At 40.1% G+C, this 21728-nt stretch overlaps 1 protein-coding gene across 1 annotated transcript in view; it reads right to left on the bottom strand.

The window, feature by feature from the left end:
• msk (importin-7 msk) overlaps positions 1-21476 on the bottom strand; it is a 40005-nt gene extending 18529 nt beyond the window's left edge. Inside the window, exons 1-10 of the mRNA XM_074100441.1 lie at positions 21275-21476; positions 16914-17465; positions 13209-13393; positions 12124-12297; positions 11325-11470; positions 9926-10729; positions 8157-8380; positions 2898-3074; positions 1984-2120; positions 189-391 (exon numbers count right to left, since the gene is read on the bottom strand). Coding sequence (XP_073956542.1) covers positions 189-391; positions 1984-2120; positions 2898-3074; positions 8157-8380; positions 9926-10729; positions 11325-11470; positions 12124-12297; positions 13209-13393; positions 16914-17465; positions 21275-21358 — 2686 coding nt within the window. The 5' untranslated portion in view covers positions 21359-21476. The remainder of the gene's footprint in view (positions 1-188; positions 392-1983; positions 2121-2897; positions 3075-8156; positions 8381-9925; positions 10730-11324; positions 11471-12123; positions 12298-13208; positions 13394-16913; positions 17466-21274) is intronic.
• Positions 21477-21728: the final 252 nt, after the last annotated feature.

Here is a 21728-nt window from a genome sequence, read left to right as displayed (position 1 = left end):
GTACAAATATTCCACCATACGTTTAAGTCTTGCGGCGTATTCTTCTCGGCAATGATGGTCTTCCCGAAAGCGCTGGTAGTTTAAAAAATGGCATGTCAAAGTGCCCATTGCGGCCTATTTACTGAATAAATGTTTTTTTTTTTAACGCGATTCGGTTTCTATGTCACGTAGCCTTATCACCCCCGTACCTTCATCCTCATCATCGTCCTCCTCCTCAGAGGAGGTGTCCTCGTCAGCCTCGGCGCGAGCCTCGTACGCGCGCCGCAGCCCCTCAAACAGCACCAGGCAGGAGGGCAGGATGTTAGGCAGCACCGCGTCCAGGCTCGGCCGCGCCGGACCCATCTCCAGTAGAGTGCATATGCCGAGCACGCAGAGTTTCCTGTCGTGGAGGCTGCGGGAGAAGCGGACCTTAAAGCTGCGTTGCCACCAGAGATGTGAGAGGATGTGTTGCGAGGAATGTGTTTTTCATAAACCAATAATAGTACATTGTGTCTTAAGGGCGGTAAATAAGGAATTACGAACGAGAGTATATTAGAAGCCCGAAGTCGAAGACCGCCCGAAGTAATTCGAGTACCGCCCGTGCGACATACAATGTTTTTCATCACATTTGCGAGTAAAATTGTATATTTGTAAAAGAAAAACTAATATTTTTTCAAAAATTGCCGATACCGCTGACTGCACTCTTGGCAGCGCCAGCTCCCCGCCGCTCTCCCCCTCCGCAGCATGTGCCCGACGTGCGCACGCCGCGCTCCTGCAAGAGCGCGCGCTGCAGTATCAGTACGGGCATTGACTCATTTACCGACCTTGGGCTTCATGACAAGAAAATTTGTACGTGCAATGACTCATTTACCGACCACGGGTTTCATGACAAGCACATTAAGGTCGAGGGTTTTATTTGGGAGATTGACTTCTGAACATACAGGAGATTGACTTCTGAACTATCTGTATTTTGTGATATAGCTTAGCGGAGTACATACAGGAGATTGACTTCTGTGAACTATCTGTGTTTTGTGATATAGCTTAGCGGAGTACATACAGGAGATTGACTTCTGTGAACTATCTGTATTTTGTGATATAGCTTAGCGGAGTACATACAGGAGATTGACTTCTGTGAACTATCTGTATTTTGTGATATAGCTTAGCGGTGTACATACAGGAGATTGACTTCTGTGAACTATCTGTATTTTGTGATATAGGTTAGCGGAGCGAGTCTAGGTAAATAAAGCGTTTCTAGTTCATGAAAAACACATCCCTCGCACATCTCTTTTAAAAACGCAGCTTTAGGGTTCCGTTTTTACCATTTTGGTTACGGAACCGTCAACCCTTTTCCAGGCATAGTGCATATAGCGACCACGTCATCATCAGCCCGCAGACGTCCACTGCTGGACAAAGGCCTCCCCCTTAGAACGCCACAATGAACGACAACTCGCCACTTGCATCCACCGGTTTCCCGCCACTCTCACGATGTCGTCAGTCCACCTGGTTGGGAGGCCTGCCAACGCTTCGTCTTCCGGTTCGTGGTCGCCACTCGAGGACTTTTCTCCCCCAACGGTTATCTGTTCTTCGAGCGATGTGGCCTGCCCATTGCCACTTCAATTTGTCCAGCTATGTCAGTGACTTTAGTTCTTCGACGAATTTCCGTATTCCGTTTTCTATCGCGCAAAGAAACTCCAAGCATAGCTCTCTCCATAGCTTGTTGTGACTCTGAGCCTCTACAAGAGGCCAACAGTCAAGGACCACGTCTCAGCGCCATAAGTCATCACTGGCAACACACACTGGTCGAAGCGACCACGTAAATGTGCTCAAATATTCGACCTTCCTAAATTTACGATACGATACAAAATCAGTTGAAGCCGTTAAAAATATGCGCTTTTAAGTTAATCCCTCATAGGTTAACAGCATAAAATTACGATTCATTACGAAGTAGCATCTCTAGGCCTGGAAAAGGGTTCAAAGGCATTACGATATTGAAACCGGACTCACCCCATAAAGCAGTCGGTGTCGTGTATCCACTGCTTGATAAAATGCTGGGTTATGGACGCGTTCGGCACAGACTCTTGCAACTTGTCCAGTATCGTGAAGAGCAGGACGGGATTGCAGTACAGTATAGCGATCAGGACCTGCACACGTTTCAGCATTTAGGACGGAGTAAAAAAGATATATATAGCCGTGGTGGCCTAGTGGCCACTAGGTCCAAACCTATCGCCTCTCAAGCAGAGGTCCGTGGATTCAAACCCCAGCTCGCACCTCTGAGTTTTTCGAAATTTATGTGCAAAATTACATTTGAAATTTACTACGAGCTACGGCCCAAGCCCTCTCATCCTGAGAGGAGGCCTGTGCCCAGCAGTGGGACGTAAATAGGCTGGGATGATGATTATGATGATCAAAAAAGATATAAGTAGTACGAGAAAACTTAGCTTCCCATAATTTCATTTGTCATAAATATCACTTTCACGTAACGTTTGACTCGTGGTTCTTCGCGTACTTTGTAAAGAACAAATTGGCACTATGAATAACAGACGCAAGTACTCTATAAATCACAAATTGTTCATTGAATAATGAATTTTACGAATTAGGAAATAATATCCAAAAGAACCCACGTCTAAGTCTTAAGTACTACAGCTTTTTAAAATTAGCACTCAGGAGAATAATATAATTGTACGAAAGAGTTACCCTGCCCGTGTGAGGGGAAGAACAAACTACGTTAAATTATATAAAAAAAAAAAGTAGTCACACTGTTTGAAACATACAGTCACCTGCATTAATATCTGCCACAGTGGAGCGCGCCAAAATATCCGACACGTCCTAGCGGCTCTAGAAATAGTCTTATCAGATATTCATGCACGTTTTTGTGGCAGACATTGGTGCTGATGGCTGTGCCAAGTGGACCAACCTACCTGCAGCAACATGGTCCTCAGCTCCGAAGTATTGACCTTCCTAGTCAGCCTGTTCAGCACCAGCTCGACGAACCAGGGCAGGCAGTTGTCGATCTTTCCGTTGCACTGGAGCACCATTACTTCCAGAAGTTTTGCCGCGTATATCTCGGACTCGTCTTCGGCGTCAGAGTTCAGGACCTGGTGATGAGGGGTTTCGTGACGACAGTCAGTTCCAAATCGTAACCAGAAACGCTATTGTCTAATACTGTACTAGACAGTCGAGTTCGTAAAGTTTTGAGCTAAAATTTGATCAATAATATCTGAACACGCCTCTACGCCGTTAACAAAGTCGTGTTCACTCACATATTTTTGATCAAATGTTTACTCGGAAGTTTAAGAACTCAACTGTACTTGGTATCAAGAGTAAGCTTAAAGAATTTATATGATATAAAAATGTTACTAAATAAATGAATACCTAGATTATAGATTATGATGATGCTGATAGATAAAAAAAAATCTCAGTGGAACGTAGAACCTCCCCTCCGCCTTTTTTGAAGTCGGTTAAAAAGAGACAGAAAGTAATATAAATTGTTTAAGCTCTTGTATAAATATTGCTGTTCCCAACAGGGCCTCAATCGCATATCCTTTAGTAACATCTTGTAAACATACATTGTGGAATAGCAAATAAAGTATTGAGTATTTAATTTTTTCACCACTTCTTTCTGTCACACGGTGTAAGACGAGGATAGAAAGACAAAGCGAGAATGCGACGGCGAACAACATGATCACTAGTCTTTATTCGAAACATCGCATTTGCTAACGTGGCAGCACTGGCAGCTATCACAGAGGGGCTACTACGAAACTCGCAAATCGAAGTTCGGATCGCACCGTCCCTTTCACTCGCGTTTTAAATGACATAAGCGTCAGCGGGACGGCAACATACGAAGTTCGAGTTTTATACTTCGTGGTATAGGGTCAGATCCTCTTCTCGATCGTGTCAAATCATTGTACACATACACGACATATTAATGCTCGAAAAAAATTCCGAAACTAATTACATTATATTGTATTTCAACCCAATTTATGAAAAGTGTAAACAAAGACGCCATTAACCCGACCACAAACATTTAGTGATGTGAAAACCTAGAACCTGTTCAGTGAATCGATTAATTTATTAATTGAATAGATCAAAGTATTTTTGTGCTAAACATAAAATAAATTTTGTCGCGTTATCACTTCAGAACAATAAAACCAACGTCTGGTTACTATTTGTGTTTGTATAAAAATACACAGTGTATAAGCTTGAAACTACCGTGAGACTCACTCATATTAAAAGATATTGTTGTATGGTTGGTGTGAACGTGCCTTTACGGAGCGATGTTGTTAGTGTTGTGTGCTTCATACATTAGACATCTTCTTCTCTATAAATAAAAATGAATCGTAAAATTTGCTAAGTGCAAAACTCGGGAACGGCTGGACCGATTTCGCTAATTCTTTTCTTGTTTGTGTCTTGTCAATTCTTTTTTTGTTGTGTTCGTTATTGTCAGGAGAAGGTTTTTATGGAAGGAAATAAAGAAAAAATCAACGGGGGCGAAGCCGCGGGCAACAGCTAGTTGATAGTAAAAATGACGATACTAAAAATGCGGGTAGTTGTGCGCCGGTGTTAGTTTCGTCGGACAGTCGCGCGAGCAGAGCTGTGGCGCGTAGTGTGCGTGTTGCGGCAGCCGCCGAGTCGCGTGCTCCTGAGGAAGGGCTACGAAATAGCCCGAAACATGTCGAGCTAAACTCGGTTTAAGACGTGAGTTATCCGTTACAATATCTTTTAATATGAGCGTATAAGCTCGTGATAATAATGAAATAATGATACATTCGCAATGCTATTATATAACCTAAAAACTTGCATGAGCGGTTTTTTTAATATTACTTAGCATACCTAAGAGGAGTTTTTTTTATATTTGGGTTTCTGTGTCAAACTACTTCGGGCTCCATTTACAAGTGCTCAGACGAACTAACCCAACCATTTTGAAGTTCATCATCATCATCATCATCTCAGCCGTAGGACGTCCACTGTTGGACATAGACCTCCACCTAAAACCCCCAGTTGCTTCGGTTGGCAGCAGCCTGCATCCACCATGAACCCGCGGCTTTAACCAGGACATCCGATTCGAGAACTTTCTCCGTGCTATATGGCCTGATTGGTGATAGTGATGGTTTGATGAAGTGCGTGTATAGTAAAGAACATTCTAGAAGAGTAGAAAATTCGCTGCGCAAAGTTTACAGGCGGGAGCAAATCGCAAAGGCAAAGCGTGGTGTGCACTTAGCAGTAATGAATGAACATTGTATGATATCAATTTCATGCTCTTTTTGGTGTCAGTTCAATCCAGAATGATGAAAGAATTTTAGTGTTACGTTCTCAAGACTGACGCACTGATACAGATTAAGGGGCTACCCGAGGTTTTCATCGATTTTTGACAAGTTTTTAATCGTATTTCCTACTTTTGCACTACAGATAAAATTATAATGCAAACGGCTATCGGATCTCCAATCTTTTATCTCCATTTTTGTCTACCGGATTTTGAAAAAAAAAATGAATAAATAATTTTGTATGTTTTTTTCAACATTGTCTGAAAAAAAAAACACTTATTTCGTATCTCTATTGACGTGAATGATCTAACATATACGAAATCTACATATTTGGGTTCGTCTTTGACGTCTCTAAAAACTGGTCGAGGGTTTTCATATGAAACTAATTAACACAAAAGTTATGGCCATAAAACCAGTTTTTTGGCCTAAAATTGTTCAACTTTGATGCCAAATATCTCAAAGACAATGAACTTTGAAGTAAATTTGGGATACTGTATTGCTTAAAGCAGTTGTTGTTTATATAATAAGCTACAAAAACATTAGAAAACAAAGGAATTCAGATCGATGGTGATTGGGGCATGGGATCCCCTTAATGACAATTAAACGTTTCAAGCCGATTTTCCACCGGCGAGGCGATACGATACGAGACGAGGTGAGACGAGAATCGTACTTTGTATGGCGGCTCCCGCGGCGGTCGGCGGCAGCTCGCGGCAGGCGCGCGAGAATGCCTACGAATTTCAGTTCTCGTCTCGTCTCACCTCGCCGGTGGAAAATCACCATTACCCTCTTCACCGCCAGTCATCCAGTCGTGACAGCCAATGGAATGCCTCGCGAGCCACGGTCATCTATACATGACCGACATTCAACTCGAAATTAATCCTTCTGCTAGGAATAAAAAATCGAGTTGATTTGTCGCTGGTTTTTCTGTGGCGTACAGTGCACGTCACTTCGTTTGTTTAGTGGCGGTGAAGAGGTTAAATAATATTCATCTATCCAATTTGAACTTTCCGGTGGCGAATGCACTAGTCCCAAAACGCACTATTAGTCAATACACTCTAATTTCGAAAGCCCCTCTTCTCATAAGAAACTAGGCCCAAAACACCATATTTCCAAAAAGGCTCATTCTCGATTTACACGAACCATTGAGAACTAGTCCCAAAATACACCTTTCCCAAAATACCCCAAATTGTGTTCACCTGTAGGTGGCGTAATACTATGAATAGATAAGATTTCATTTTTCACGATATCCTGTAAACAGTTCTTCTTGTTGTTTTTCAAATTGGCAAATTATTGCGACGTACAATTTCCAACTGTCTATTTTCCATTTGTACTCAACGACAGTATATCAAGTGACAATACGTATTGCGTAAACATACTAAAGGCATCTCCCGTAAAAGTCTTTTAAGGTACCGAGAGAAAGCGACCTTATTACATCAAGAATCAAAGTATAATCGTACTAAAATTAGATTACATTGCGTCAGCGTATATTCTAAATAAAAACGCTGTAAGTCCACTTTGTAGCTTAATTAATTTTAGACTTTACGCTCAAAAGGGTAAAGAGTAAAATCGAAGACGATTTTTAGATGACTAACATCTCTTTCGCAGTAAAAAGCTTTCTATTGGCTACCCGAGCAATGATGCACTTAATTTTAAAATATTTAAACGCAACAGAATAAATCATACCCATGAATAATGCAATATGTTTGTTGCCTTTTAAAGCTGGTTATGAAGTGTAAATATGGAAATTGTAACTGTCCAATGTGCACAGAGACAATGGAAAACTTTGTTCATGTTTAGATTTAAAATAGTAATTTTTAGGTGAATTTCTAACACGTCTGACGTCAAACAGACCTCAGGATACTAAAGCCACAAAACAGATAGGTACATAAATCAATCTCATGTATTTTAGACGACCAGATGGCCTAGTGGTTAGAGAACCTGACTACGAAGCTCGAGGTCCCGGGTTCGATTCCCGTGTCGGGGCACATGTTTGTATGAAAAATACGAATGTTTGTTCTCGGGTCTTGGGTGTTTACTATGTATTTAAGTATGTATCTATCTATATAATTATATTTATCCGTTGCTTAGTACCCATAACACAAGATTTGCTAAGCTTACTTTGGGACTAGGTCAATTGGTGTGAATTGTCCCGTGATATTTATTTATTATTATTTATTATTTACGGCACTTTTCATACCTACGCTCGGCGGTCGCTCTAAGGTTGTCAACTATGGCTTATGCACAAAAAACTATCGTGGTAGTGCCACTCGTATCTAGTTGTTTGATTTATTGTTGCGAATGAAACGGGAAGAATGGAAATATAAATTTACTGGTAACTTAAAAAACGACAATTCACCGTTTAATGTAAAATTTAAACAACCGTCCACGTTATGATAACTTTTTATGTTGCTGAAGTATTGCACAAAAAAGTTCACAGACGCGTGTCTCAAGCAGATGGCACTCGCGCTCGCACTGGTCCCAACCGGTCCGTGATATTTTGACAGGTTTTTTAGGGCAAAAGCCCGGCCGAGCCGACAACAAACGCACGCGTCTTCTGCATCTATTGTTTATTATTTCTATTGCTAAATCGTAATTTACGACTGTTAACTATTACAATTAAAGTCAAGTCATTTATATTCCTATATTTGTATTTTACTTTTACACTTCCTTAAAAATCCAATCCATCCAGAGACAGAAATATATTGAAAAAGTGCGCGCGAGAGAGTGATGCAGAAGGGAGGCCACGACCCTCATTACTGACGAATACGATACGAGGAGGGAGGGGGGGGGGGTATTATGTCTGTCCGTAATGTTAAATCCATAACATCCCGCAAACACAGAAGAGACGTGACGCACCCCCGTCCCACGTCTCTTCACTGTGGCTTGTGCCATAAAAGCCCTATGGTTAACTCTTACCGCTTTGGCCATATTGAACATGGCGAGTATGTGGTTCTCGTTAGACACGAACGCGTTAGTGTCGACCGTGATGTAGTTGTGCAGAACCGGCATCATATCGGTGAAGTAGTCGAAGCTTTCCTTCTCGAACACTTGGTAGAGCAGTTCTAGAACCTTCCACATGTCCTCAGAGATGTTCTTGGCAGTGAGGTTGCATAGGAGCGTCATAGCCTCCTCGTAGTGTTCTAGAAATTTAAAATATGTAAGAGGCTTTTGCCGATTCGAAGTTCGCATCGTGTCGTCCCGCTCACGCTAACAGCAGTTGATGGGAGTGTAAGAGGGACGGTACGATGTGACCTTCGGAGTGTTTTTCGCCGTGAGGTTGCATATTGTCAGCTTCATAGCATATTGTAAGGGCCTACGCTGGCTGACGCGGTTTGCACGGAGCGGGTGGCCGCCTGTTGAACAATAGTATGAGCAGCGCTAACTGCGCGCGTCGTGTGCATAGGATTGTACCTGCGCCCGCGCCAGCTATCATAAGGCCCTCAGAGGCTTTGCCAATTCGAAGTTTGTATCATGCCGTCCTGCTCACGGTAAAAGAATTTAATAGGAGAATGGGAGGCAAAGGTTTCTAGTTTCTTTTTAGCTTTACTCACTTCCCGCTTATCTACCATGCGTAAATAGGTATATTTATATCACTACTTATATCAGGAAGATAACCAAGGTCGAAGGTGTCAACAAAAAGACAAGGATGCTGAAGTGGAAATGGACCGGTCATATGATGCGAGATAAGGGAGAGAAATGGTCGACATTGACGACTGACTGGACTCCGCGTTATAACGCAAAAAGAAAAAGATGGGCAGATGATCTGAAAAAAGTTGCACGGCCGTTATGGGCAGGATTGGCAAGATAAAGAAATAATTGGAAAGAACTAGAGGAGACCTTTGTTTCACAAGGACACACTGTAATTGACTGACTTATTAAAGTAAAAAGTGATATTGCTATACATTATGCCTATCCAATTTATTAAAAGTGTAAACAAACAGATTTCATCAAAATTCTTGTATAAACACTCATTGGATCGAATCAATAACACATTTATCTATAATTCGTGTCTTTTAACTAGATGTCTAATCACTTTTTCACCAAAATTCACTTGTTTGTTGTTGTTTGTTTCTTTAAAAAAAAATGGAGATAGATAATCCTCTGGAGGACAATTTTGCCAGTGTCTAGTAGTTTTTGCCGTTGTACGGTAAAAAAACTCTAGAAAACGAAATATGAGAGGTAATGGTGGATGAACGATGAATGAACTCCAAAATTCACTTGATTTTAATATTTATTTTTCATCTGAAAAATCTTTGTCAAAATCTGACGTTATTTCTTGATTTAAACATGTGTATAATCTGTAGTAGCATAGACTAGCGTAGAGATGGTGGAAAATTTGACATTTTAAAAATCGAATAATGCGCGGATGAATAAGCGATTTTTATAATAAAATAAACAGTCTTTGGAATGGAAATACTTTCAATTAATGAATTAATCGATTTACTGAACAGATTAATTAATTTTGCAATAGGTTCTAGGTTTTCACATCATTGAATATCTGTGGTCGGATAAATGGCGTCTTTGTTTACACTTTTCATAAATTGGATCGAAATACAATATAGCTAGGATAGACAAATATTGTATAATCTATTTTCAGCAATAAAGGCTTTTTGATTTTGATTTTGATTATTACTATACCAAAATTTACACTATTACTCTAATAAAAGTTTCAAAACAAAACTCACCAATGATATTATGATGCAGAATATGCCCGACGACAGTCAACACGGTCTTCTCTAACTGTGCCATGATCTCTGGATTATCCTCCATCACATTCAGCACCGTCTCCATGGTATTCAGGAGGCCCATAGCGGTGATGGCCTTCTCGTCGGCCCCGGAGTCAGTCTCGATAACCTTCCGGAACGTTGTTGCCAGATGCTCGGTAATCTCATAAGCCATAGGCATCAGCTGTTCAGTGTACATCGGTACAATTTTCTGTAGTACGTTGGCAATGTTATCGTTCTCAGTTTCACGGATGACTTTGAGAAGTTCTGTAGTAACAGCTTTGACTTGAGGTTCTAGAAGCTTATGCACTTTTTCTTGTGAGGACAACAGTATTTGTAGAGCGATGGCTGCTTCAACTTTGACAGGTAAATCACTGTCATTTAGCAAAGCGTTGATGGTTAAGTGTACAGCTTTGACAAGCAACGGTTCGCTCTTGAAGCGAACGCTAGCGAAACAGTGGAGTACCCAGCAAGCTCTTGCTCTCATGTAGCCGAGAGGGTTGTTGAACTCTGGGAAAACGTACTGGCTGAGTAGAGAGTCTATTTCTTCCTTGTAGAATTTCTTCTTTATGAGTAGGTCGCTGAGGGTTCCAACCATGTGGAGGGCCCCGTCGCGTTGTCTCGGCCCGTACTCGCCGTTCTGGCGCGTTAGTACTTGCATGCAAAGTTGCATGGTGCGTTCCAACATCTCTTTTCGCTTCTTACAGCACGATATCAGGAGGGTCTGGGCTGCGACCACGGGTGACACAAAGTCTTCGAATATGTCTAAAAGGAAAACATGATAGTTACTATTCGGACTATCGACAAGACAGATTATGGATACCATATGACAACACAATGACAGAGAGGCCAGTTCCGACCACTTCCATGAATCACCGACATAGCCACAGGGATTAACTCGTAGAGTGGCAATGGGCAAGCCATTATAGCACGTACGTTGACATCTATATACCATCAGCCAAATATGTGGTCTACCACCTTAAAGCTGTTAATAATGCCAATAGACGTGTCCGTCAACTTGAAAGTTCGACATTAGCGACATATTCATTTAATAGGATCTTGTTTAAATATCGATAGACCACTTATTTGGCTGATGCTACCTTACGGCACACACACGGTACATAAATGTCGATGAGCATGGAGAACAGATGGTCGTTGGGGCCGATCTCGAATGGAGACCGCGGATCGGCAAGCCACCCACGAGCCACCAACGATAGGACGCTCATGGGCGGATGACTTGGTTAAAGCCGCGGTCACGTTGGTGGCCGTTTCCAACCGAAGCAAGAGGTGTATAGGGGAGGCCTATGTCCAACAGTGGACGTCCTACGGCTGAGATGATGAGGATGGTACGAGTACTCACCGAACTTTATTCGAATGTATTCGTGAGGATCATTGTTCCAGAGTTCCTCGTCTGTCTCGGAGTACGACATCAGAGGGAAGAGGACGTCCTGTATTATAGCGAACATGTGCGGCTTGAGAAGCTTCCAAGAGTGCGCGTGGCTCACGCTGGAACAAACAACATTGTTTTCATCACGTCCAAGTACCCTTGGTCTTTAAGAATGTAAATGATCATATGTCCTAGCTATTTGTTTCATATATGCTGTGACTTATTTTTCTAAAGTGTTATTCAATTTAAAGACATGTCATGATCGCTAACAAACTGATGAAACATTTCTGATGCTAAAAAAAATAATGTATAGTGGCGTAGCGTAGTGGGGGCGAGGGGGGCGGCCCGCCCCGGACGGCACAATTCCATCCCACTAATGTTATAAATGCGAAAGTTTGTAAGTCTGGTTGTTTGTTACTTCATCACGCGCAAACCGCTGAACCGATTTTTTTATTTTTTTTTTATTTGACTGGATGGCAAACGAGCAAATGGGTCTCCTGATGGTAAGAGATCACCACCGCCCATAAAAATCTGCAACACCAGGGGTATTGCAGACGCGTTGCCAACCTAGAGGCCTAAGATGGGATACCTCACGTGACGAAATTCGATATACAGATAGTTTGAGTCTCGTGGAAGGACATATAGGATAGTTCCTGTACTGATCCATGACCCGGAGCAGCACCTCCAGGATGCCCCCGTGAAGATGGCCAAGTGCCACTCCGCTGCACGTATTAGCGAGTGTTCATAGCTGCCGTATCTGTCATTAACTCACCACTGGTCGATATAGCTGATGGTCTGCTGTAGCACGCGCGGCGAGACGTACACCTTGTTCCTGTACTGATCCAGGACCCGGAGCAGCACCTCCAGGATGCCCCCGGTGAAAGTGGTCAGGTACCACTCCGCGAACTGCACATACTCTTTACGAGTGTTCACTGGGCTGCCGTATCTGGATTAAATTAGGTACAGATTGGGTCGGTTAGATCAATTTACCGGAAACGTCATTTCTTAGTAGCAAACTTTCTATTCTTTTTCCTAAATCAAGGTGTCCACTGCAAATCTTAAAAAAAAACCCTGAGTCTTCCCTGACTTTCCTCGACCACATTCCTAAATTTCCCTGACCAATCATGTACATTTCAAAGCAGGTTATAGGACACTTATATGATTTTTTTACTGCTCGATATACTAAGCTAAACCGATGATGGGAATTCAATGCACGCCAAACTTGCTCACTTTTACGTTGACTGTTTCTATGGTGCCACTCTTTAATACGTCGCCCAGAACTGGAACAACTGGAGTCAAAAATATAGAGCTAAATCACGAGTTTTTCCCTGACTTTTCCGATTTCTAGCAAAATACCTTGAATTTCCCTGACCACATTGAGCTTCCCTGACTTTCCCCTGACTCTCCCTGACTTTCCAGAAAGTGGACACCCTGTAAATGGTTTTTTTAATATGTTTTTGTTTACTGAAGCTTGTCAATTTTAATTGACACAGAAACATAGGTAGATTTAGGGTAAGTTTGCATCGGCCCGAAGAACCAAAAAGACCACAGAAGTAAGCAGAGCTCCATTGACACTGTTTCAGTGTCGATAAAAATTGGGGAAAAAACACGATTGCGAAAATTAAGTTCAGTAAAAAACCATAGTGAGAAAAAAAGCATTTGGAGGAAAAACGGGAATGGAAATTAATTACGCTACAGGTAAATGCCGATTTTGGGAAAATGATCTAAACAGCCACTACTGTGATCAGCTGATAAAATACACAAAAAAAAAACCTAGTATAAATTAATCACAACCAACCGAACTACTGAAACTATACAGTTTTGATACAACAAATAACTGACTCTTATGATTCTAACCTCTCAAAAAGCCTATACAGCGTGTGCACAGCCCACTTCTTGCACTTCCACCAGGGCAGCTCCATTCGCTCGTCCTCGTCCACCTGCAGCGTCTGCTCCGGTATTGGCTGCTCCATGACAGCCCGGAGTACCTCCATCCATTTGGTGAATACCTCCTTGGTGATCAGATCCAACGGCAAAATGTACTGCGGACAAGAGGCGAGGTTGATTCTGGGCAAGCATTTCAGCCATGATTAAGCTAAGTTACCATCAATAATGTACGTGGATGTGTTGTGAGAAATGTGTTTTTCATTACCCAATTAATGCTTCATTTACACAGCACATCTCTGGTGGAAACAGCTGAGTGGAGCGACGCAAGGTAAATGAAGCGTTTCCATTGGTTAATGAACCCTGTACTGACTTCGCTCCGATTGCGATGGAAGGTGGAATTTGATTATTATTTTTTGTTTATTTTACTTACAAATATCGGGTGTCCCAAAAAAGGACGCAAGATTTAAATTTGCCGCCATTTTTGTATTTTAGTGCTGGCAACCTCATAAAAATAACTATTTGACAGCTGAATGTTTATGGTTTTTAAAAATGGCGGGTTTTACGAAAAATCAACGCGTTTTTATTATTGAACAATATTTCAAAAGAAGTTTGGCGTGTTACGGTTCCAAAATTCCATGCAAAATATGGTCAGAGTCGGAATATTGACTAGACTTCATCAACTGTGCGCAAAGTGGTTGCAAAATTCAGGGAGAGTCAATCAATTCATGATGTTCATTCCACTGGTCGTCCAAAAACAAGCCGTTCAAATGGCAATACTTTAAAAGAGGAAATTCGACGCTGCATTAGAAAAATTCAGCCGCATCTATGCAAAATGGTCATAGATTTTTTTTACAAAAGAGTGCATATGTGCCAGCAAAGCCTAGGAGGACATTTGCCTGACGTATTATTCCACAAAAAACCCTATTTTATGTATTTCAAGATTTTATATACAAATATATTATAACGAAAAAAAAAAGTGTTTTTCATCAATTTCAAATCTTGCGTCCTTTTTTGGGACACCCTTTACATTGTTTAAATTCCCCAATATTTACAACCAAATTATTCTTGCGGTCAAATGCAGCACAGAACTGCCGTTCTACGGCCCACCTAAAAATAAATAATAGGTATTCAGGTTCGCTTTATATTCTGCATTTGGAACGGAACTCTAAATATGCGAAATCCCACCTGAATTTGGCCTATTTTTCTCAGATGACACCTACGTTCGTTTGCTACCCTCTAAAAATTAAAAAACGGGCAAAGAGCGTGTCGTACACGCCCAGGGTAGGGTTCCGTAGCCATTACGAAAAAATCAAATAATATTTTTCTAAGGATTTCGTATTGTGTAAGTACCTGAATCTTCCAAGTTTAGTTTACTCTTAAACTACTAATAATTCTCAAGCAATCTTAGCCGCTATAATTTTCCTTGTAAATTTGATATATTTACTACCATTCTTTTTTTCAAATTTTTCCACCCAACAGTTTAGATTTTAGAGGGGAAGAAGGGAGGGGGGGACGCTCGAGTTCAATGAAAATTTGCACTTTAAAGTTGAATATTTCGCAAACAGATCACTGAATAGAAAAATTGTCTTAGCAACCCCCCAATGGTTTTAAAAGACCTATCCAACGAAACAATATAGCGTTACTCGAGAAAAAAAATCACCCCCTCTTTACGTCTATGGGAAGTTTATTTTTATTTTTTTTATTGTATCACTTTGTCGGCTTGACTGTTATGTATCTTCATGTCAAATTACAGCTTTCTAGTACTAACGGACTGAGCTTACCCGCGGACAGACAGACGGACAGACGTGGCGAAACTATAAGGGATCCTAGTTGCCCACGGAACCCTAAAAAGCCCGCTAAAGATTCCACAACCTTCTACCACCCACGGTGCCTGTTCTCAAACAATCAGCCATGAATTAGACGGCGATCGATCGGACGCGTCCTTGGACGCCGGGACATCCAAGCACGATTAAAAAACATACACACAGTACCTACAAGTTAGAAAATAAATAACGTTTCAGTAGATGATTGTGTTGTTTTTCTGAACACCTCTTAAGTTTTTCGTCGAAATTTATGATTCAAAGAGCGAGTGTGTATGATTTGCATAACAACCTTTAAAATTAAACTGAAATAATTCGAAATGTTCTCATTTAAAAATTTAACCATATTGTGTTTTATTTAAAGTTTATTTTGGAAATGTTTCAGTTTAATTTTAAAGGTGCGAACTATTCAACTAATATCACTTCATACATAAACGAAATGCATAATTGCTATCTGCATACGTTTCAAATGCATATTTTCTGAGAATATAAAAATAATAATTGCATAATAAATAAACAAATAGTCTTATGGTCATAAAGTCTTACACAGGACCTAATTACCTATGTAAAATGATATTATGGTATGGCTCCTGATCTATCAGACTATCACTTTTGTTAGGAAGTAGATGCATTCCGTTCATTATACAAAATAGCATTATTTCATGTGAACTTATGCCATAAGTTGTTTTATGATAAATGAGTATTATGTCATTTTAACAAATTAGCTTAGCTTAAAGACTTACAGCCTTATTCATAAAAGTTAGAGCCTCCTTGAAGGCTCCTTGAAGGCCCGATGCTAAAAACATGATTCATAAACGTCTGTTAGCGCTAATCAGTCGATCAAGGCTCTGCTAAAGTTAGCGGACCGTAGACCCTCCTTTATCTCCCTGCTAAGTCACAAAATGGCCGCCACAAGTTTGAACAGCTGACTTTGACAAGAGCAAAAAACCATACCGAAGATATTTTAGTGAAGGGTGAAGTTACGCAAAGATAAAAAAAAACCAGGAAAAAATATTTTCAGGAATTTGTATTTAAAAATCCTCTAAATTAGCAACAATAAATTAACAATAAATATGAAAAAAATATTAGGATGATTAACATAATTATGGCTTTTGCACAACATAAACATGCGGATCGGAAATGGCGGGAAAACAAACTTCTCGCTTTTTATTTTTTTTTCCTGCTAATTTGCTGTCACTGCTGTCAACTTTTTTTTTTTAATTATCGATTAGGCCATTTTTTGTCTTTGATTTGTCAAGGTGGCCAACATAACGCGTCTAATCAGTCTATCAGCGGCTCAACAACTAGCAGACTGCTAGCAAGCGTTTATGAATCATACTTCTTGACAACGTCTAACAAGCTTAATCAGTCTGCTAAGTAACAGACCGATCAAACCTCAATTAAGGATTTTTTATGAATAAGGCTGTTATTATTTTCACTTTGACACTCGGGATGTCTTGGGTTAAATCGTAAAGATAAATTACAAGAAACTAAAAAAAGATATAGAGAAAAAATTATGACTTCTTTTTTTTTTACAAAAATCATCCATAAAAAAAAACGTTAAGTATAGCATCTGTTCTTTCTAAGTACAAAGTGGTCTGAGAAGCAACTATTTAGTCTAAACAGCAACTGGTTCAACCTGTTCGTGTCGGAAACTTGAAACTTGCGTCAAAGCGCGAAACGACTCAACCACGCAGAATAGGAGATCCGCGCGGTCAAAGAGTTTTAGACCACTTGCTACTTAGACCAGTTGCTACTGAGACCAGCTGCTAAGAGTCCCAGCTCAGGGACATATAGAATATACAGACATGGTGATGGTTGCAATTTTGGCTAAAGAACCGTAACAGTGACTTACCTTGATAAGACCATAGAAACACTTCAGGATCTGCTTCTGTATGAGAACCGACTCCACGGACTGGTCCGACTGGAGGTTCACGATAAGGTTATACAGCATTGGCAGGAGCAAATTCATAGCTTCAATGAGAGGCACCCTCTTCTCAGCCAACTGGTACTCGTAGTTCTTTATCAGCTGGTAGAGGCATAATAGAGCACCCATCCAGTGATTAGGCTCCGGGTTTTGAAGATAAATATGTATTTTATCAACAATCTGCGTCCAGCGGGTAGGGAAGTCATGTTTGATAATGGTCTTCAAACAGACGCAGAGCTGAATTCTGATTATGTCAGGGGCCTGGGTGATGGCGTCTACGATGCTGTCTCTGACCATGGCTTGGTCCTGCTCGTGTATGGTGAAAGGCAACGGCTCCCCTTCTTCAGGATCCTTCTCCTGCCAGCCGGAGGTGATGAGGTTTTTGAGGTAAACAACTCCAGCTTGCCGGACTGGTATGGTTACTTCGTTCATCATCACAACTTGGAGAAGGGAAGGCGCGAAGCCGATGATTTTGTGGATCTGGAATTAAGGATGTTATGAGATTGTTTTGCGGTCAAAGATTTTTGATGAGAGTTAAGTGTAGCGCTGCGCCCGGCGCAGTGAGCCGACCATTAATTAATGCGCGTAATGTGAGTCGCGCACGCCAGTACGGTATTTGACAACTCCTGAATTTTCCATATCCTATAAATTATTATGAAACTATAGATATGCAATTATGCAGCCAATGTTTAGCAAAAAAAAAAATCAGATAAAGAGATTTTTTGAAAAATCGATATATCTATTTCATTCTAAAAACGCTTTGCTCTATTCTATGCAGTATCAGTATGGCGCTACTTGCGTGTTTATCTTTCTCTGTCTAATTGTGAATTTTAATCCTTTTTACCCGACTGCCCGAAAGAAGGGTTATTAACTCTGTTTTAAGAATAGAAGCTTAAAAATTGATTTTCCGTTCGATTGTAAAAATAAATAAAAAATAGTCAAATACTGTAACCAAATCTCATCTAAATCGGTTCAATGGTTTAGACGTGATGCAGTAACCAACAAACAAACAGACTTACAAACTTTTGCATTTATAATATTAGTGGGATGTATTAACTTACTTTTAAAGTCTAGCTTAACTTATTTGTTTAATTTTGTTTATGTATCATGTAAGATCAAACTTACATAAAACAAAAAACAAAGTTACTAACAAAGTTTATGTATGGTTTATATCAGTAGTTCCCAAACTTATTTTTCTCGTGGACCACTTTCAAAATTTTACTGGTTTCGGTGGACCCCCTGCTGCTACATTTCTACCACATTCTTAAAGTCGCCAAAAAATAAAAATTGTGTCGCTTCTGAGTTCTGTCCAGTCGCTTGCCCTATTAAAATATTATCTGCTTAGTTAGGTACTTAAAACAATGTAGGTAGGCCCTTATAAAAACTATGCTTACATTTTGGCTCTTTACTATCAAAAGCAGATAAATTTTCGTGGATCCCCATTAACATCTTATGGACCCCCATTTCCATTACCCCTGGGGGTCCACCTGGACCACTTTGGGAATCACTGGTTTATATCAATCCAATTTATGAAAAGTGTAAACAAAGACGCCATTTACCCGACCATAGACATTCAGTGATGTAAAAACCTAGAACCTAGTGCACAATCATTAATCTGTTCAGTAAATCTAATAATCTAATATTGGCGCGCGGTTTACCGTGGTCGGACGAGCTTTCCTTGGGATTTTGATTGGTTGCCTCGCCCGGGCTCGTGCATGTCATATTTGCAATGCAACTCACTGACAGCCGCTAACAAGAGTGTAACAAGTGACAACTCGTTCATTTCTTTTCGATAACGATTGTAAGGGGCTGTTTCACCATACATTGATTAGTGTTAACTGACGTTTAAATATGATGATGACTCTATTAAAAAAAAAAAATGCAATGTTGTAGATAGTAACTAGTAAGCCAGCTGCAGTTTCTAATGCTAATTGAAGTAAATCTTTATTTGTAATACAGTATTTTTATTATGAGCTAGCTGTTGCCCGCGGCTTCTCCCCCATTGTAATTTTTGTTTCATAAAAACTTTCTCTTGATATAAAAAACGCAACAAAACAGTACAGTATACCTGTTGTATACAGTTATACCTATGTTTAACAAATAAAGTACTTTGACTTTGACTTTGAAAAAAAGAATTAGCAATAAGAAATCGGTCCAGCCGTTCCCGAGTTTTGCGCTTAGCAACACATTTTACGATTCATTTTTATTTATAAAATATATATAGATTATATCTCTGCTGTTAACCTACTTTTTTCACTTTGTTATACCAGATTACTCAGACATAATATTGAATAATCTAAGTAGCAGTATGGGCCCTAATTTGCCATGGACAAGATTAATGTTACCAGGCTGCATGATGGCACACCATAGATTAGATGACTTTGAATGAACAATAGTACATTGTGTCTTAAGGGCGGTAAATAAGAAATTACGAACGAGAGTCTATTAGAAGCCCGAAGTCGAAGACTGAGGGCTTTAATGAGTCGATGTGCGTAATTCTAGTACCGCCCGTGCGACATACAATGTTTTTCATCACATTTGCGAGTAAAATTGTATATTTGTAAAAGAAAAACTAATATTTTATCAAAAATTGCCGATACCGCTGACTGCGCTCTTGGCAATCCGCAGCATGTGCATGGCGTGCGTGTGCAGCGCGCGCACGGAGCAACAGCACGCCATGCAGTAACAAACTCATGCAACCGGCCTTGGGCTTCATGACATGAAAATTAGTATGGGCAATGACTCATTTACCAACCACGGGTTTCATGACAAGCACATTAAGGTCAAGGGGTTTTATATTTTTATGTTTTTTGAAGCTCCTGAGGTAGACATAGTCACATTTGTTAGAAGGGCTAATCCACCATTGTGGGTACGATGGGCAAGCCCACAACCCTAATAGACTTGTAACAGCACACCAGTGGCGAATTTATGTTTTTTATGAGTGTAGGCCACTTTATATCCGCCGCACTATGTAACTTTCTAAAATAATTTTCTCTTTGAAATCTGCCGCCCCTAGGCCGCGGCCTATACGGCCTATTGACAAATCCAGGACTGCAGCACACTTCTAAAAATTGTTCATTAGGCTATTTCTCAATCATTACTCTTCCTTTGGCTTTGCCGTAGTCGAGTAAAAAGTTGTTCATTTTCATTTGTCCACTACTAAAGAAATAAATATTTCCTGATGTTATTTCAATCCTAAAAATTAATTAATATTGTGTTTAATATACAAAACCTTGTGGTAAAGGTGACAAAAAGTCATATAATCTTTCTTGTTGGGTCCAATAGAAAGTTTTGATGTAGTCACAAGATTACATTGCATTTCCTCACAAGATTTTGTGACGTTTTCCTGACATCAAAAAATTTTGATCTCGTCCTTAGTGTTAATAATTTCATTTTTTTTTTTAAGTAGCCTGTATAGCGTCCCACTGCTGGGCAAAAGCCTCCCATTATTTACAGTAAATAAAACATTTGTTGATAATAACATCACTGAATAATTGCAACACTGACACATTGACATCTCCTTTAACTTGGCTTGCTACTTAGCATCCAAAGCATGAAAATGTCATAAATAAACTCCTAAATATTTTTATGTTTGGTAGGTAGTAAAAAAAATACATTCAGTATTGTCTACATAAATGTAAAATTTAACATTTAAAAACTACACAGAAACTAGTTAAAAATGTACTGTTTCTATAAAAAAATATTAAAGAATTTAAAGAAGCATTTTTTGTTTTCTCTTTTACTAACTTGCTGTTAGTTAAATCATTAGATCATAACCAATAAGTAGTCCTCAAGATACAAGATCTAACAAAGATTTGAGTAATATATGTCTATTGATATAATATAATTGAGTATAGCACTGCAATCTATGCTAATAGATATAACAATGGGGCATTGTGAACCAATCTAAATAATCAACAAGGAATATAGCATCTATTTTTAGCACAAGTATGAATGCAATAAAACCAGTAAAAAGCATAGTCCTGGCAGGTTACAGGTTGGGCAAGAAACAAGATCAGACGCTCAATAAAAAAAAAACAATTTAGTCTACTAGCTCATACTGAATTCAGCCGATACCGACCGTAGTCACGCGTTAAAAACAATTAATTCGCGAAAAATGTGAAAACATGCCCGAGGAAACCATACCAGCGCGGCATGTCTCAAGACGGCCAAATTAGGAGAGACCCTAGTACAAAGCGATTTCATCAAATACGGGGCGCTATGGTATTTGGTCGGTTTGTAAAATTCTCAACCACATGGGTGACATGATGGATGCAATTAAATTGTACCTGGGATAGCTGTTCCTCTGCCTGCTGCCTCTGGTTGGGGTCGATGGTGGCGCGCAAAATTTCGATTAACTTTCTTGTATCCATTTTTGAGTTTGCTATATAATTATCCAAGTAAAATATTTCTCTACTGAAGGCATGGACTGCCGCCAGGGGCGTGGAGTAAAAAAGACAGATTGCCGATGGTACTCTGGTCACGTGACTACTGTAAAGCTCCCATTCATGTGAAATTTTTATCCAACTGTCAATTTGTTAGCCCTGCAGGGCTAATACGAAACTCGTAACTCGAAGTTCGTATTGTACCGTCCCTCTCGCTCTCGAATTAAATGGTATAAGTGTCAAAGAGACCGCACAACACGAACTTCGCATTTCATAGTAGCCCTGCTGAAATAAAATTAATTCGTAACGACCGTTTCACATTATCATAACGTGAGGATAAATTAAGTGGAGAATTAAG

The sequence above is a fragment of the Choristoneura fumiferana genome, chromosome Z (assembly GCF_025370935.1).
Source record: "Choristoneura fumiferana chromosome Z, NRCan_CFum_1, whole genome shotgun sequence".
NCBI classification, from domain to species: Eukaryota; Metazoa; Arthropoda; class Insecta; order Lepidoptera; family Tortricidae; genus Choristoneura; species Choristoneura fumiferana.
The sequence above is the reverse complement of the archived record's forward strand: the minus strand, read 5'-3'. Positions and strand labels throughout refer to the sequence as shown.